This window comes from Fragaria vesca, linkage group LG7 (genome assembly GCF_000184155.1).
Source record: "Fragaria vesca subsp. vesca linkage group LG7, FraVesHawaii_1.0, whole genome shotgun sequence".
NCBI lineage: Eukaryota > Viridiplantae > Streptophyta > Magnoliopsida > Rosales > Rosaceae > Fragaria > Fragaria vesca.
The window spans coordinates 17,100,734-17,112,155 of record NC_020497.1 but is presented as its reverse complement, the minus strand read 5'-3'; the positions used below and the strand labels follow the sequence as shown (position 1 = coordinate 17,112,155).

General features: G+C 39.1%; 2 protein-coding genes across 2 annotated transcripts; one reads left to right on the top strand and one right to left on the bottom strand.

The window, feature by feature from the left end:
* Positions 1–740: 740 nt before the first annotated feature.
* Positions 741–8,407, top strand: LOC101302012 (ABC transporter B family member 20-like). The gene is made up of 11 exons (XM_004307511.1): positions 741–1,388; positions 2,669–2,723; positions 2,819–2,994; positions 3,120–3,320; positions 3,516–3,775; positions 3,890–4,200; positions 4,327–4,547; positions 4,658–4,998; positions 5,119–5,909; positions 6,001–6,242; positions 6,596–8,407. The coding sequence occupies exons 1-11, from the start codon at positions 996–998 to the stop codon at positions 7,826–7,828; spliced, it is 4,224 nt and encodes a 1,407-aa protein (XP_004307559.1). The 5' UTR covers positions 741–995; the 3' UTR covers positions 7,829–8,407.
* Positions 8,408–8,727: 320 nt separating this feature from the next.
* On the bottom strand, positions 8,728–10,920 carry LOC101306189 (psbP-like protein 2, chloroplastic-like). Its single transcript, XM_004308841.1, has 6 exons — positions 10,702–10,920; positions 9,743–9,856; positions 9,515–9,637; positions 9,349–9,420; positions 9,168–9,264; positions 8,728–8,996 (listed from the first exon to the last, which is right to left on the bottom strand). The coding sequence occupies exons 1-6, from the start codon at positions 10,918–10,920 to the stop codon at positions 8,893–8,895; spliced, it is 729 nt and encodes a 242-aa protein (XP_004308889.1). The 3' UTR covers positions 8,728–8,892.
* Between the last annotated feature and the right edge of the window lie 502 nt (positions 10,921–11,422).

Below are 11,422 nucleotides of genomic sequence, written 5' to 3'. Positions count from 1 at the left end.
CCATACCCGTACCCGTACCCGTTAACAATTATGTATTAAATTAAATTTTTTTTTAAAATACGAAATACAATTATATAAAAGTATGAAATTAAAATCAAATACCAAAATAAATAAGTTTCATACTTCAATCCAATAAAAATAAATACAAGTCTTGGTTAAAACATAACAATACCGGTAAATTTCATTAAGAGAATAAAAATATATAATAAAAAGGAAGGTCCATTAAATGTTTATTAAGAGAATTACAAATTTTTTTACATAAATATTTATTTATAAATTATATATAAATATATATAATAATAAATTATATAATTATATATAATAATATTTTCATCCTTAATGGGTGGGGATGGGGACGAATATCAAAATACCATACCCGCCCCGTACCCGATTTAAGAATCCGAATACTAAGGATCCCCATCCCCGTTACCCGTTTATACCCGTATATCTTCCCCGTTAGGGTCGAATACCCGTGGGTACCCTACCCGCTGGGGATTATTGCCATCCCTAATCACAGCTGTTTACACATTCACCAACACTCCCCCCATCCCCCCGGAAATTACCGTCCCACCCTCACACCGCCGGCGTTTGACCGTTAAACACCCAGAAACAAAACTCAAAAAAAAAAAAAAAAAAAAAACGCTGAAGAGAGAGTGCGTTTGGGGTTGGAGGAGAAAGAAAGAGAGAGAGTCAATATTTTCTTTCTTCCAATTCTCCGCCTTCTTTGACCCAGTCCCATTTTGCCCTCCAAATCCTTCTTCCTTCTTCTTCTTCAACGACTCTCGATTCTTCGATTCTTCTTCCTCTCAATTCTGGGCCGAAGCTACAAAAATCCAATCTCAACACCCCAAAATTGATTACAACACCAAACCCCCCCAGCTTCAAATTTCATTTCTTTCTCCTCTAAATTTAGCACAGATCCGCTAAATTTAGAGGGAGAAGACTTATAGCCAATTAAATTAGGGTTAGGGTTTTGCGACTGTGTTGCCCTCAAGATGATGATCAACAGGGGGCTGTTCGGGTGGTCCCCGCCGCACGTGCAGCCACTGACGCCGGTGTCGGAGGTTTCCGAGCCGCCGGAGTCGCCGTCGCCGTACATGGACATGAGCGGGGACACGTCGGCGCAGCCGGTGGAGCAGGAGGAGGAGATGGAGGAGCCGGAGGAGATCGAGCCGCCGGCGGCTGCCGTGCCGTTCTCGAAGCTGTTCACTTGCGCCGACCGGCTCGATTGGGTTTTGATGACCGTCGGATCGCTGGCGGCCGCCGCGCACGGGACGGCGTTGGTGGTGTACTTGCACTTTTTTGCGAAGATTATTCACGTGCTTTGGCTCGATAAGGGAGGGCCGCCGGAAAAAGTGGCGGAGGAGCAGTATCAGAAGTTTATGGAAGTAAGTTTCTCTTTTCGAAACCCTAGTGTTTGATTTTATTGGGAAAAGATAGAGAATTGGGGTTGTGTTCAGCTGGAATGAGCTGATTTAAGTTGGGATACAGTTCTTAATTAGCAAGTGTTTCCTTTTTCGGGTTAGTTTGAGCTGGAAATGCTGGTTTGGAGTTTCAGATTTAGTGTACAAAGCTCGTTTCTTTAGGTTTTGTAGTGGTTTTACATACAGTGCAATCTGGTCTTGATGTTTTATTTGTTTCTAGTCGAGCACGGAGTGTTATTCTGCTTCTATTGTGCTTCCTTATAGTCACATTAACTTACTAAAGTTTTCCGGGATTTAAACCTGAAGCTTGGAAGGGTTGAGACTGAGAAATTATTGTTTGCGGCTTATGCTAAAATGTAAAACTGGGGTTTACAATCTAGGGATTAAATTCTTAATCAAGTAGCCATAAACTAAAAGAACAATGGCTCTGTTAATCAGGAAATATGGCTCCTTTATAATTTGTGTTGAAGTCATCTTAGGTTCTAACAAATGGTTTCTGTTTCTGCCGTAACAACTTCAATCAACAGGTGTTGCTATAGTATGTCAAAATTGTTGCTTTTGATGAGACATAGAGATTAACCACTGATATCTTTTTCAATCACTGCACTGATTGTGGAAAATTTGTTGCTTAGAAAATAATATTTCAAAGTCTGGTAGCATTCAGAGTTGCGTATCCTATTCCTTTCATATCAGCCAGTACTGTCCTTGTACCTTTGAGTTCAAATTGGGGAATTGGGCCAAGAATTCGATGATGTGAAGTTGGGTCTTTTTAGAGTTTGGCTAACTAGCGGCCTCGTATCTGATTTTTTTGTCAATGAAAGGGTGGTAGTGGGTAAACGCAATTAAATATAGCTTTTCCTTCCTGTGAAAGAGGAACGTTTCAAAAATATAATAGCAAATGTGAATTACTGGTAACTTCTTAAAATTCTACGCGAAACCCTTTGGTCTAAAGCTTATGTTCTATAGAAGAGGTTACTTAGTTGAAATACTCAATTAAGATACACAGTGGACTCATTATGTTACCAAAATAGAATCTGTTAATAGACAGGCAGCTTAGGAATTGTATTGAGGCGTAATTCATTTTAGATTTATTTTCTTCCTCTTGTTTTTGTACCACCAGGGGCCTTTTGTTTTCATTCTGTTACAACATTTGTTTTCATCTACCTATTTAATGAGCATTCAATGCTAAATGGAATTTAAAGTATGAGCTGAAAGTCAATAACTGTTTTATTGTCTGCCTGCAGCTTGCTTTAAGTATTGTATATATCGCTGTGGGTGTGTTTGCTGCTGGTTGGATTGGTAAGTTATTTTTCCTTATTATATTACTTTTCAAGTTTTTTATTTATCATTGAAAAGGCTTTGCATACATTGTACTAACTTTTCGTATGTAATAGAGGTCTCATGCTGGATTCTGACGGGAGAACGGCAGACTGCTGTTATCAGGTCAAAATATGTTCAAGTATTACTTAACCAGGATATGAGTTTTTTCGATACCTATGGGAACAATGGGGACATCGTGAGCCAAGTTTTGAGTGACGTTCTACTCATTCAGTCTGCTCTTAGTGAAAAAGTATGCCTGAGCTTAATATATTGCCTCATTCCCCTCACACCTTACACTCACGGTTGATTAATTTTCATGTTGATCTCTTTGTCCACGTGTCTCGTCTAATCTTTTTAATTTCCCTCATAATGCAGGTTGGAAATTATATTCATAACATGGCGACATTTTTCAGTGGTCTCATTATTGGATTCATCAACTGTTGGCAGATTGCGGCTATAACGTTAGCCACTGGTCCATTTATTGTTGCTGCTGGAGGAATATCAAATATATTTCTTCATAGGCTTGCTGAGAATATTCAAGATGCATATGCTGAAGCAGCTAGCATTGCCGAGCAGGTTGCTTATTATTTTAGAATTACCCCCCCCCTCTTGCTTTGTCATACCATCATATATCCATTAAAAATAGCACTGCACCTTCCTTTTTAAGTATTGTATTTAATGATTTGGCAATGGGATGCTTTCTGGATTTCCATGTTGATGAAGTGGTTAAACGATAGTTATTTTAACCGTCCATACATCTCCGTTTCGCAGGCAGTTTCATACATTGGAACATTATATGCATTTACCAATGAAACATTGGCCAAGTATTCTTATGCAACATCACTACAAGCAACTCTTCGATATGGTATATTGATTAGTCTGGTGCAAGGACTTGGACTTGGATTTACGTATGGACTTGCTATTTGTTCATGTGCCTTGCAACTCTGGGTTGGAAGGTTCCTGGTTACTCATAGAAAAGCTCATGGTGGTGAAATTATAACAGCTTTATTTGCTGTGATATTAAGTGGCCTGTAAGTCTTTCCCTAATATGTGTGTGTGTGTGTGTGTATTTCTGTTGTTAATTCTGACTTTCTGAGCATCAATATTCCTTTGTACTAACATGTTCTAAATACCTACACATACAGTGGGCTAAACCAAGCAGCAACAAACTTCTACTCATTTGATCAAGGTCGAATTGCAGCTTATAGACTGTTTGAGATGATAAGTCGATCATCCTCCATTGTTAATCATGAGGGAACTACCCTAGTGGCTGTACAAGGAAATATTGAGTTCCGGAATGTGTATTTCAGTTATCTATCTCGTCCGGAGATTCCTATTTTGAGTGGTTTTTACCTCTCTGTACCTGCAAAGAAAGCTGTGGCTCTAGTGGGCAGAAATGGATCTGGAAAGAGCAGTATCATTCCTCTCATGGAGCGGTTTTATGACCCAACATTAGGTACCAGGATGGTCATATAGCATTCTCATTGTGCCGTGCATGCTATTTTCATTCAAGGTTCTGCTGAAACATTTAGCAAAAATTTCTGCTTGCAGATTCCAATGGTTTTTCTATTTTGTGATGCAGGAGAAGTTCTTTTGGATGGAGAAAATATAAAAAACTTGAAATTGGAATGGCTCAGAAGCCAGATAGGGCTAGTTACGCAGGAGCCTGCCTTGTTAAGTTTGAGTATAAGAGATAATATTGCTTATGGGCGGGATGCGACAATGGATCAAATTGAAGAAGCTGCTAAAATAGCGCATGCACATACATTTATTACTTCACTTGAGGGATCATATGAAACACAGGTCAATATTGGGAAGCAAAGTTGCCCATATCTTTCTTATGTTTCCACTTTTTTCCCCTGCTGTTTGTTATTACATTCTTAAATATTTGTATTCATTCTTATGCATTTCAGGTGGGAAGGGCAGGATTAGCATTGACAGAGGAGCAAAAAATAAAACTTTCAATTGCCAGAGCAGTCCTTCTGAATCCATCAATTCTTCTGCTTGATGAGGTCACTGGTGGACTTGATTTTGAAGCAGAAAGAACTGTTCAAGAGGCTCTTGATCTCCTCATGTTGGGACGTTCAACTATAATTATAGCTCGGCGACTTAGTCTTATAAGGAATGCTGATTACATAGCTGTGATGGAGGAAGGTCAACTAGTTGAAACAGGTACACATGAAGAGTTAATAACCCACGATGGCCTATATGCAGAGCTTCTCAAATGTGAAGAAGCTGCAAAGCTTCCCAGAAGGTATGATACAAGTTCACAGTTCTTTATCAGTGGTGTATGTGGCTAGAAGTTTCTTATTTTTCTAATGGAATTGAGTTATTTTCCTAACTATATTATGTCTTATGACATCTTCTGATGCAGAATGCCAGTTCGGAACTACAAGGAGAATACAGCTTTCCAAATTGAGATGGATTCTTCAGCAAGTAATAACTTCCAAGAACCGTCATCCCCAAAAATGATGAAGTCACCCTCACTCCAGAGGGTCACTGGTATGTTTCGGATGGGTGATAGCAATTTTAATGCACAGGACTCACCAAAACCTAAGAGTCCACCATCAGAGAATGTGCTGGAAAACGGTCAGCAACCCTTGGATACAGCAGATAAGGAACCAACAATAAAGAGGCAGGATAGTTTTGAAATGAGACTACCAGAATTACCCAAGCTTGATGTGCAGTCTGCAAATCAACAAACGACAAATGGTTCGGACCCTGAATCCCCTGTTTCACCCCTTTTGACATCTGATCCGAAGAATGAACGTTCCCATTCACAAACCTTCAGCCGCCCTCATAGCCATTCTGATGATGTTCCAATAAAAGTGAAGGGATCAAAGAGTACACATTATAAAAAGTCACCATCATTTTGGAGGCTTGCAGAGCTTAGTTTTGCAGAGTGGCTTTATGCTGTGTTAGGAAGCATTGGTGCTGCGATCTTTGGTTCTTTTAATCCTCTTCTTGCCTATGTCATCGCACTTGTAGTAACAGCATACTACAGGGTTAATGAAGGTCATCACTTGAGTCCGGAGGTAGACAAATGGTGCTTGATCATTGCTTGCATGGGAATAGTGACTGTCGTTGCCAATTTCTTACAACACTTCTACTTTGGTATCATGGGGGAGAAAATGACTGAACGCGTTCGTAGAATGATGTTTTCAGGTGCAAGACTCTTTTTCTCTTATTAGTTTTCTTGATATTGCTGATCACTGTGTATGCACTTCATTCTTACATGTTGATCCGCTTTTTACAGCAATGCTCCGCAATGAGGTGGGATGGTTTGATGAAGAAGAAAACAGTGCTGATACCTTGTCCATGCGCTTGGCAAATGATGCTACATTTGTGCGAGCTGCTTTTAGTAATAGGCTTTCAATATTCATACAGGACAGTGCTGCTATCATTGTGGCTGTTCTTATTGGGATGTTGCTACAATGGCGATTAGCACTTGTGGCTTTGGCAACCCTACCTGTTCTCACTATTTCTGCCATTGCACAGGTATTCATAATGTCTAATTTCTTTTCATACAGGGTTTTCTAATTGGAGTATCCAAAACTCATCTTGATTGTGGCTGTGTTAAAAATCCTTTGCCTTTTAAGTTCAATAGTTCCTTGTCGCTGTATCTTGTTACACACTGTTGTATAACTGGGTCTTATACTCTTATTCAAAGAATTTACTCACTGGTCCTGTACTCCTATTTATCATTTCATTTCATTTTGCCAAATTTTTGATATTCCGCACACTTGCATGTTCTATGTTGCTATATTTTCATCCGTTTCTGCTTTATTCTTTTGATTCAAGGTTAAAAGCATTGGTGTTCACCCATTGATATTTCAACCTAAATATTGCAGAAATTATGGCTGGCTGGTTTTTCCAGGGGGATTCAGGAGATGCACAGGAAAGCATCTTTGGTTCTCGAGGATGCAGTTAGAAACATTTACACTGTGGTAGCGTTCTGTGCTGGTAACAAGGTAATGGAGCTCTACAGATTGCAGCTTAAGAAAATCTTTAAGCAGAGTTTCTTACATGGAATGGCCATCGGGTTTGCATTTGGATTTTCGCAGTTCCTCCTTTTTGCCTGTAATGCCCTTCTCCTCTGGTACACAGCATATTCTGTGAAAAAGAAGTATATGGAACTCCCTACTGCTCTGAAGGAGTATATGGTTTTCTCTTTTGCAACTTTTGCACTGGTAGAGCCTTTCGGATTGGCTCCTTACATACTCAAAAGGCGTAAATCACTCATATCAGTATTTGAAATCATAGATCGAGTGCCAAAGATTGAGCCAGATGAAAGCTCCGCCATGAAACCACCTAATGTTTATGGAAGCCTTGAGTTGAAAAATGTTGATTTCTGTTATCCAACTCGCCCAGAACTATTGGTGCTGAGCAATTTCAGTCTCAAAGTAAATGGCGGGCAAACTGTAGCTGTGGTGGGAGTTTCAGGGTCGGGTAAGAGCACTATAATTTCTTTGATCGAGAGATTTTATGATCCAGTTGCTGGTCAAGTGATGCTAGATGGTCGAGATCTGAAGCTTTATAATTTGAGATGGTTGAGGAATCACCTAGGTCTTGTTCAACAGGAGCCCATTATTTTCTCGACAACCATAAGGGAGAATATAATATATGCAAGGCATAATGCTAGTGAAGCTGAAATGAAAGAGGCTGCAAGAATAGCAAATGCTCATCATTTCATCAGCAGCTTGCCTCATGGTTATGATACACATGTGGGGATGAGAGGTGTTGATCTGACCCCAGGACAGAAGCAGAGAATTGCAATCGCTCGTGTTGTTTTGAAGAATGCTCCCATCTTGTTATTGGATGAAGCAAGTTCGTCCATCGAATCTGAGTCAAGTCGAGTGGTACAGGAGGCTCTTGATACATTAATCATGGGGAACAAAACAACCATTTTGATAGCTCACAGAGCTGCAATGATGAGACATGTTGACAACATTGTAGTCCTTAATGGAGGGAGAATTGTGGAAGAAGGGTCCCATGATTCTTTGATGTCAAAGAATGGTCTGTATGTCCGTTTGATGCAGCCTCACTTTGGCAAGGGTTTGCGTCAGCACCGCCCCCTCGTTTAGGTATGGGTCCTTGATATTAACACGGGGTTCACCTGTACAGTTCTCATTCTCTCATTTTGTACTGCTGGAAATATCTGCATCCGATGACTTTATCCTAGAATATCTGTTGGGGGATTCAGAATCGGCAGGGGAGAATCAGAATCAGAATGCGGAGGACTGTAACGATGTTTATAGAGCAGAGGGTCGGAACATGGAGGCAGAGGCAGATTCATAGTTATATTGTTCAAATGTAGGCTTTAGGAATAGGGTTTTTTGATATTTGGTTGGTCTTTGAGGTTGTGCTATCTGGACTCATTCTTTAGGAGGCAAGCATCGTTACGTTGGTGTTTTGTGCCTTGTCTCCATGGTATATTGATTGTTTTGAAGCAGAAAGTGGGCATCATTTCAAGGGTCTACTGAGGTGTGGGGGGCCTTCCCTATATTTTAGTTTACTCGACTTGCTCTTTTGTCAGCTGGATGGTAAATTTATTTCTTTAAAAGTTTTCCTCCCATTTGTGAAAAGGGTAGAAAGAATCAGGGGGACTGTTGCAACATGTGTAAATATATAGATAATTTAATGCTATTCATTTTTTCCTGCTTGATTCGCTATTTTATTTCGATGTATTTCTGTTAAAATCTGTAGAATTATGCTGCATGTTAACTGAAAACTGTTAGTGCAGGAGCCTTTCATTCTTCTTTTCAAGCCGGTCGCCATTGTCATCTACATCTTGAATTGTTTTGGACGCGGTCCCAAATGGTGATCAAGAACAATGAATGTAGAGAGCCATAGATTTGTTACTATGCTCTTCAACTTCAAGTGCCAACTTTGGCCTTCTGGGGGGTAAAGGCAGCATCTGTGTGTCCCCTAAAGAAATAACATTTGGAGTACTATCGACTTGAATGGTAAAAAACTCCATGTTCGAACCACCAGGATTATAGTAAGTTAAATACAAAGTGACTTCTCCTTGCTTTCCTTAGATACTCTCTAGTTGTAGCCATTGTTCTGTTCCGGGAAGAACTTGGAACTCTATATATATACCAAATGGAAATTTAACAGTGAAGGTTGCCTTCCATGACATTGCATCTTAGATGTCAAGAATCCTGAAAGAGTCTGCAACCATTTTAAGCTGGTTGCGGTATCTTTTCCACCGTCTCTCATTCGCTCCGACAATCAGGGTGTAATATCTCCCTGTTAGAGATCACATACAAGTCAGCAACATTGAATAAATCTTATGACTTCTTTCAGAATGAATGATCAGTTTATCATTTGGAAGTTTAGTCTGTATTTACAAATCTAGCAATATATAGCATGTGAAATGTTAGCAAGACAAATAAGACATGGTAAAGGTGCACTACTTACCATTTCCAATGGCTATGGTTGCAAAGGAAGTGGTAGCAAAGTTGGGAGATGTAAGTCCGTACTCGAAGGTGTAATAGTTCTTCCCATCTATAGTTTTCTGCATTCAATGAGGACATGGCTAAGATTTCAGAGTCGGATAGTGCAAGAGTTCTATTTAAGGGTATGATGCAAAGAGTAGAACCTCCTGCATGTTGAATATCTTTTCAACTTGGTTTGGTGCAGCAAATTTGTGTCTCACCAAATAGGGAACAGCCTGTTTAAAGATGAAGACTTATTGAGGACCATTTAAACTTCTTAGAAAAGAAACAACAGTAAGCTTGCAATAGTTCATTTACAGAACTACATACCTCTTCCAATGGACCCAAATCATGGATATCGGTTTTATCTGTAGGTATAAATCTCACTCTAACATTGTGAAGTTGCATATATCTATCCTTGAATGCAGAGTCATGTGCCCTGAAGTCAAAATCCTGATAGATGGAACATAGAAGTACATCAATTTAGTGAACGGAATATATTCTCTCTATGGTAAGATTACGCTTCTGCATAAATGTGATTGTAATCTTAGTTCTTACCCTCCAATCAGAGGGGTAATAATATGAATACCCATCTTCTTTGTCAACATAACCTCGGAACTTGTCAGGTATTCCTTCACATTCAAGTAATTTGGTTGAGAGAAAATTCTCAATCTATATTATCAAAGGATAAAGTTCATTTGAAAGTAAAAAATTTGATACTTGCAACTATTGCATACCTTCAGCCAAGAGGGAACTTGTATGAAGTAGACTTGTAGTTAGTGCTCCAACTCCCAAAAGTAGTGGCCTTCTCTTGTAATGGCCTATATTTTATCAATGTGATACGTAAAGGATAGAGATTTATTATCACTTTCGAATCCATTAGAAATTCATACGTTTTGTTCATGACAAAGCACCAGTTTCAGGATAAAAATAAAACCAGGAAGTAATAGTTAGACAATCCGATAGAAGCAAAAGAAAGTGCAACTGATTGGCACTAGAACTTACATCTAAAGCTCAATGGAGATGAACTTCTCTATAACAATGCACACAGAGAAAAGATCATGTAAAGTAGAACTCAAAGACTTATCCAACATTATCCAAAGAAACATTTCTGTGGTAGAGCAATGGATGATAAAGATAACTGCTCACAAGAGAATGCCACATATGAACATGAATTGAATTTTATAGGAACTCATTTGATACTCCAAACATATGCATATTTAGATGAAGAACACATTCAAAGCCAAAATTTACCAACTATGCATCAGTAATCATGATGAGCTTGAAGAAAAACTCAGATGGGTTATCTTACTTTCTTCAGTGGAAGCTGTCTCACTGGAGCATACAATGGTTTTACCGGAAAAGTACGCACCGGAAGCTTTCAGAACCTCATTATGATTGAGTAAGTTCAACTGGTGCAAATCCAAGTACAGAACTAGTACTGATTAGCTTAGCTAGCAAGGTACACAAGTCCTCAATGAACATTATGCATGTACTGAGAAATCTGGTAAGTTTACCTTATTGTCAGGCAAGGTAGTAGAAACCCAGCTCAATGAGAGTGATGAGATTGCCATAATATGAATGTGAGAACTGACAAAGTGAGAACCGGCTTTGGCTTTCTGATATTGTAAGTGGATGGTGGAGACTGAAGCTTGTAGTTTGATGTTGTTTGAGGGGCTTGGAGTTGACTGGGCTAGCTGGAGAGCTATTGCACGAGCGATGCACGTGAATTGCATCTTACAAAAAATAAAAATAAAATAAAATAAAACAAGTGGCTGGTTGCCTGGTTGCAAAATGATGCTTGCAAGTCAATTTTTTCTAGTGTTTAGAAATGTAGATTAGAATTTCAGGATCAAATGTATCTTCCGGTAGATTAATTCGAATATGGAGTAATTTGAGTTTAGTTAGTCACATTTTATAGTTTAGGTGACTTTGTGTTTAAGATTGCACTTGTTTAAACAAGATCATTTATGTAAAGATCTAAAGATGCAACTCATACAAGAAAGACTTAAGATTCAGATATTCTAACCGGAACATTGTGGCCTAAATAGCTAATTACCCACTTTCCAAGTAACTTATCAGGAGAAGAAAATTTAGAGAAGCCAGAAATCGTAATCCATGCCACTTAGGAATAGGAACCATAATACTTTTTGGGCAAGTCAAAAGCTGATTCCGTTTAGGAATAGGAATCATTCTAAGACAACAAATATCGATCAGGGGGGCTTTGCAGTACACTAT

Bases quoted from the DNA above. Each gene is read 5' to 3' on its own strand.
- LOC101306189 (XM_004308841.1), bottom strand. From the start codon at position 10,920: ATGCAATTCACGTGCATCGCTCGTGCAATAGCTCTCCAGCTAGCCCAG. The intron at 9,638-9,742 runs GTAAGAACTAAG...TCCATCTATCAG, and splicing joins ATTACCCCTCTGATTGGAGG to GATTTTGACTTCAGGGCACA. The intron at 9,265-9,348 runs GTTCTACTCTTT...CATTGAATGCAG, and splicing joins AGATATTCAACATGCAGGAG to AAAACTATAGATGGGAAGAA.
- LOC101302012 (XM_004307511.1), top strand. From the start codon at position 996: ATGATGATCAACAGGGGGCTGTTCGGGTGGTCCCCGCCGCACGTGCAG. The intron at 4,201-4,326 runs GTACCAGGATGG...TTTGTGATGCAG, and splicing joins GTTTTATGACCCAACATTAG to GAGAAGTTCTTTTGGATGGA. The intron at 4,548-4,657 runs GTCAATATTGGG...TATGCATTTCAG, and splicing joins AGGGATCATATGAAACACAG to GTGGGAAGGGCAGGATTAGC.